A 3,328-nucleotide genomic window follows, 5' to 3' on the forward strand; every position below is an offset into this window, starting at 1 on the left:
AAAAAAAAAAAAGAAAATTCAGCTAAAGATCTAATTCCCCTGATTTTAGTGACTGAGGTGATGTCATAAATACGTTTTGGTGGATCACTTCACCCCTCCCTTCCGGAGTGGTTGAGATGGAGGCCCACAAGAAGACTTGATAAGAGACTTACATACCCTAGAGCTCTCCAGGTTGAAGTGTTCCCAGTGCTGTGCTGCCCTCTTGAAGCAGGAGGTTCCCATGGCTGCAGGAATCCAGGTAGAGGGATGAGCAGGAACGATTTGAGCCAAGCCCTTGCTGTGCTTCGCCGTTGGAGTCTCTGTCCCATGCCCTGGAGGTGGAAAAATGTGACCTGGGATGTCAGGGAGGAAAAATTCAGGTTTTCTGGGTGCAGAGGAAAGTAAATAGAACCCAAAAATGATTTGGGGTTGAAAAGGGCATTAAAGCTCATCTCATTCCACCCCCTGCCATGGGACACTTTCCACCAGCCCAGGTTGCTCCAAGCTCCATCCAACCTGGCCTCGGGCACTTCCAGGGATCCAGGGGCAGCCACAGCTTCACCCCCGTGGCAGGGGGTGGCACTGTATGACCCTTGAGGTCCCACCCATCCCAAACCGCCCCAGGGATGTCCTGGCGGAGGGGACACCGGAGCCCCCAAAATCTCCCTCCGGCACCCCCGGGGAGCTCCCAAACCCCCACCCCGCCCCCAAACCCCGCCCAGCAAACCCCTGGGTCCCGCCCCAAATTTTAGGACCCACCCCACCTTAAACCCCGCCCCTTTCGCGGTGACATCACCGCCCCGCGGTGGCGCGAGCGGCCCCGCCCCGCTGACGTCACGTGGCGCTACCGGGCGCGGCCACGCCCACCCCGACCACGCCCCCCTTTCCTTCCTCCCCCCCAAGCGCCGCTCCGGGACCCTCGGGCAGGTAACAGGATGGGGGACGTGGGGAGGGGGGACCGGGGGACCGGGGACAGGGCAGGGGGCACCGGCCCCGCTCCCCGGCAGCGACACCCGCGGGACGTTTCGTTTCCACCGCTCCCCTCCCCTTCCGCCACCTGCGGATCCCAAAACTGACCCCCCCCTCCACTTCGCCACCCACCCTGCCCGCCTGTCCGCGCCCAGGGGGATCGCCCCACGGCGCACGGAACGGACCCCCCTGTGCTGCTCGAGGTCTGGTTCTCCCCCCAAAAAAACCCCCCATCCTGCTGCCACCCGCGTCCCGCTGTCCCCGGAATGGGATGCTGTCATGCGCGCCCCTTCCCACAGCAACAGCGGGCAAACGCAGGGGAGCCCCCCACTTTCTGTGCTTTATACCCCACAAGCTGGGCTTGTCTCCCAGTGATCTGGACAGGCGGCTGACCTACACCCCCCCAAAAAAAAAACCTCCACCACTGCACCCTGGCTGCCACCCCACCATCCGTGCCCTTTGGACCAGCCCCCCGCGGCCCAGAGCTGGGCAGAGGCCGGGAAGAGAGGGCTGAGCCCTCCTGTCACTCCAGCCCTCTCTGTTCCCCGCAGGAGCCACCATGGATCTGGTCCTGGAAGCCGCCGACCACCACCTGCTGACGCCCTACGTGTACCCCGCGGGGTGGCCCGAGGGCGAGCCCTGCCGCCAGCTCCTCAGCCTCTTCGTCATCACCAACCTGGGCGCCCTGGCCCTCTACCTGCTCTTCGGCACCCTCAGCTACTACTTCATCTTCGACCACGAGCTCAAGAAGCACCCCCAGTTCCTAGAGGTGGGTGCCACCCTCCGTGTTGTCACCCCCCTGTCATTGTCCCTCGCCCCATACTCTTCCAAACTGCCAGTGTCGTGGCGTGGGTTGTCCCCACTGTGTGTCACAGCCACCTCTCTCAACCCTCTCTCCCCCCGCAGAACCAGGTGCGCCGGGAGATCAGCTACGCGCTGCGCTCGCTGCCCTGGATCAGCGTGCCCACGGTCGCCCTGTTCTTCGCCGAGGTGCGGGGCTACAGCAAGCTCTACGACAACATCGAGGACTCCCCCTATGGTGAGACATCCCCCCCCTCCCAGCCCCCTGCCAGGGCAGGACCCTCTACCCACTGCCTGGCTGGGCAGCGTGCCCAAGAAATCCTCCTGGGCACCTCCCTGCCCTTCCTCCTGCCCCTCTCAATGCCCACTCGTGCCCTCTCTAACACCCCTCCTCCCCCAGGCTGGTCTGGCGTCTTCCTCAGCATGCTGTCCTTCCTCTTCTTCACCGACATGGGCATCTACTGGATACACCGGGGACTCCACCACAAGCTGTTCTATAAGGTATGAGATGGGATGGCAGTGGGGTGGGATGGGATGGGATGGCAGGCCCTGGACAAGGGTTGTTGCCTCGCTCTGGGGCCGTGCCCAAGCTGCTCCTCCCAGGGGTGGGAATGGTGGAGTTTGACCCGGTCACCTCAGCTCAGTCCACAGCATGACAGGAGCTGAGGTAGGAACGTGTCCCTCTCTCACTGTTTGGGTGGTGGTGGCCCGAAGAGCGGCCCGTTGGGCTGCGAATCTGGGATTTTAGGGGATCACATCTCCCTGATGGCACATCCTGTCCCCGCAGCGCTTCCACAAGCCCCACCACCTGTGGAAGATCGCGACGCCCTTCGCCAGCCACGCCTTCCACCCCGTCGACGGCTTCATGCAGAGCCTGCCCTACCACGTGTACCCCTTCCTCTTCCCCCTGCACAAAGTCACCTACCTGGGCCTCTACATCTTCGTCAACGTCTGGACCATCTCCATCCACGACGGCGACTACCGCGTGCCCCGCTTCCTGCGGCACGTCATCAACGGCTCCGCCCACCACACCGACCACCACCTGTACTTCGACTACAACTACGGGCAGTATTTCACCCTCTGGGACAAGATTGGCGGCTCCTACAAGAGCCCCACGTCCTTTGAGGGCAAAGGCCCCCACGACTACCTGCGCAAGCTCCGGGAGAAAGAAACGGGGGCGCCCGACGGCCTCTCGGCCTCCAAGACTGAGTAGGCTCCCCCTGGCCTGCCCCCTTCTCCAGGATGATATTCCCTGGCTGGATCTTGTCCTGTTCCTCCCTGGCCACTTGTGGCTGTTTTTCCACGGACAGAGAGCCCCTGTCCTTGATGGTGTGACCAGCGTGGGGCGATTCGTGCTGAGCCCGACCCTGACCCCAAAACGGCGGCGTCTGGCCTCGCTCTGCACCACAGATCTGCCCTGTTCTCCCTGTTGATTCCCTTCCCAGCTACCTTTGGATCTCTCTTAAGGTCCCCTGCGCTGCTTTAGTGCTGTGCTGCTGCTTTACAACAACAATAACATGGCACAAATAGGACAATAACGTGGCACAAATAGAACAGTAACACGGCTCGTGGCAGGGTC

At 62.3% G+C, this 3,328-nt stretch overlaps 1 protein-coding gene across 3 annotated transcripts in view; it reads left to right on the forward strand.

The window, feature by feature from the left end:
* Positions 1-817: 817 nt before the first annotated feature.
* SC5D (sterol-C5-desaturase) overlaps positions 818-3,328 on the forward strand; it is a 3,313-nt gene continuing 802 nt past the window's right edge. Inside the window, exons 1-5 of one of the 3 annotated variants that reach the window (XM_027901770.1) lie at positions 818-906; positions 1,500-1,717; positions 1,855-1,987; positions 2,150-2,250; positions 2,537-3,216. In XM_027901770.1, the coding sequence (XP_027757571.1) occupies positions 1,508-1,717; positions 1,855-1,987; positions 2,150-2,250; positions 2,537-2,962 (870 nt within the window). In that variant the 5' untranslated portion in view covers positions 818-906; positions 1,500-1,507 and the 3' untranslated portion in view covers positions 2,963-3,216. Of the gene's footprint in view, positions 915-1,480; positions 1,718-1,854; positions 1,988-2,149; positions 2,251-2,536; positions 3,217-3,328 lie in introns of all 3 variants that reach the window. The other 2 variants (XM_027901771.1, XM_027901772.1) reach the window with 2 other exon arrangements.

The sequence above is a fragment of the Empidonax traillii genome, unplaced genomic scaffold (genome assembly GCF_003031625.1).
Source record: "Empidonax traillii isolate 1590-97213 ecotype Southwest subspecies unplaced genomic scaffold, ASM303162v1 scaffold812:size654646, whole genome shotgun sequence".
In the NCBI taxonomy this organism is placed as follows: Eukaryota; Metazoa; Chordata; class Aves; order Passeriformes; family Tyrannidae; genus Empidonax; species Empidonax traillii.